The 1,564-nt window shown below is 40.4% G+C and overlaps 1 protein-coding gene across 1 annotated transcript; it reads left to right on the top strand.

Moving 5' to 3' along the window:
* Window positions 1–56: 56 nt before the first annotated feature.
* On the top strand, window positions 57–1,556 carry LOC117102962 (the record flags this gene model as incomplete). Its single annotated transcript, XM_033243415.1, has 3 exons — window positions 57–222; window positions 442–518; window positions 633–1,556. Coding segments are annotated over 3 exons (701 nt in total), but the record flags the coding sequence as incomplete, so codon positions are not given.
* Window positions 1,557–1,564: the final 8 nt, after the last annotated feature.

The raw sequence follows: 1,564 nt of genomic DNA, 5'->3' as shown, positions 1-1,564 counted from the left end.
CGTATGTATGTATATGTATATATAGTACTGTTACTATTGTTATTGATATGGCCTAGGTGACGGTAAGGTACCGGTAGCAGAATCCAGAAAGCCTGATGAACATGAACCACCCTTGTCACAAATCTCCATTTCCTTAATTGCTGTTTGTGGCGTTCTAGCCGTCTTTGTCATTGTTGCTCTCGTACTCAGCGTGAAAAACAAACGACAGGATGTGAAACCATGGTGAGTTCCCAGACTGGTTTAGAGTACTGTAGTGTCGTGTTAGCATATCGTCGTTGTTTAATTTGTATTTTTACTGATAATTGGAGTTTGAGTTTTTATGTGTTTTTTGCTTCTTTTTTCCCCTTTTTTTGGCGTAAGTTTAAACGTTTTCCTTCGGGAAGGGTAATATCTAATGCTCATTACCTGATGCATGTTACAATTTAATTCATATTGTAATAGGATTGTTCCAATCCAAGATAATGAAAGAAGTGAATCTCGAAGCAGGCGAATGCTGCCAGCAGCACCGAAAATCGAAGGTATGCACTTAATTATAATAATTATGTTGTCAAGTACATGGTAATGCTCTGGAATAAGAGAAGGATCGAATATAAAACCTTTGAACCGGTGATATTTTTTGTCATCTGTTTCAGATAATGCGTATTTATTTCATACTCGGTCCAACACAGGTGGTAATGATGCTGTAGGTAAGGGTAGCATCCCAGCCCATAGACAGCCGGAAAACGAAGACGTCACCTATAGCGTTGTCAACGATGACCTGAAAGCTGCTTGCAGACTTCTTCCATTCGTATCGGAGACTCCGCAAGAGCCACCTTGCCCGACCGACGTCTATGATTCAATCCAGGGGGTCAGTTTATCGCCAGAAGGTTCTATGAGGTCTCGAATTGGAAGCACCCCGTCTTATCGATTAGCCGGAGGGTTTCAGCGACAGAACAGCACTGCGTCAACATACGAAGGCAGCATAAGGCCGTTTTCGCGGTCAACCAGCGTTGTCTCGAGGACAGAGAGCTTCTACGAAGACATGAACAAGACTTCGCGCTCTTCGTCAATGTGTCGGCCCAATGACAGAAACATCGTGCCTTACACCTAGTTGTAGTAGATTTTGACCATTGTCATCTAGAATTTTATTTCCTGATATACAGTTTAAGCACATACTTAAAATGTATCAGGTATAGAAGAAATATTCTACGCACTACATGTACAAAGCGCGCAAACCAACTGTGCAAATAGCAACGGAAAACTACGCAGAAATGATACTCCCACAAAATCTTCTAATTTATATCAATTCTGTGCGCTTACCCACTTTTAATGACTGCAGTTTATTTATTTACATATACGTAAAAAGATAATGAAAATATCGGCAGCACAAACAATACGACAAACCAAAGTGTACACGGTATGCACAATTTTTGACGTAAGCTTATCGTTTTATCCTCCCTTTAACGGTGACGTAAATATGTTCCACAGTATCTTTTTTAATGGCGAAACGCCACAAAGTGGTCAATGTTATTTAGCTGGATGCGCACGGTAATTATTACTTACACAATTACTCTTTAATGCACAC

The sequence above is a fragment of the Anneissia japonica genome, unplaced genomic scaffold (genome assembly GCF_011630105.1).
Source record: "Anneissia japonica isolate Jap-2015-1 unplaced genomic scaffold, ASM1163010v1 scaffold12137_len1564_cov174, whole genome shotgun sequence".
Lineage (NCBI taxonomy): Eukaryota > Metazoa > Echinodermata > Crinoidea > Comatulida > Comatulidae > Anneissia > Anneissia japonica.
Note: the sequence above shows the minus strand (reverse complement) of the source record. Positions and strands in the feature narration are given on the sequence as shown.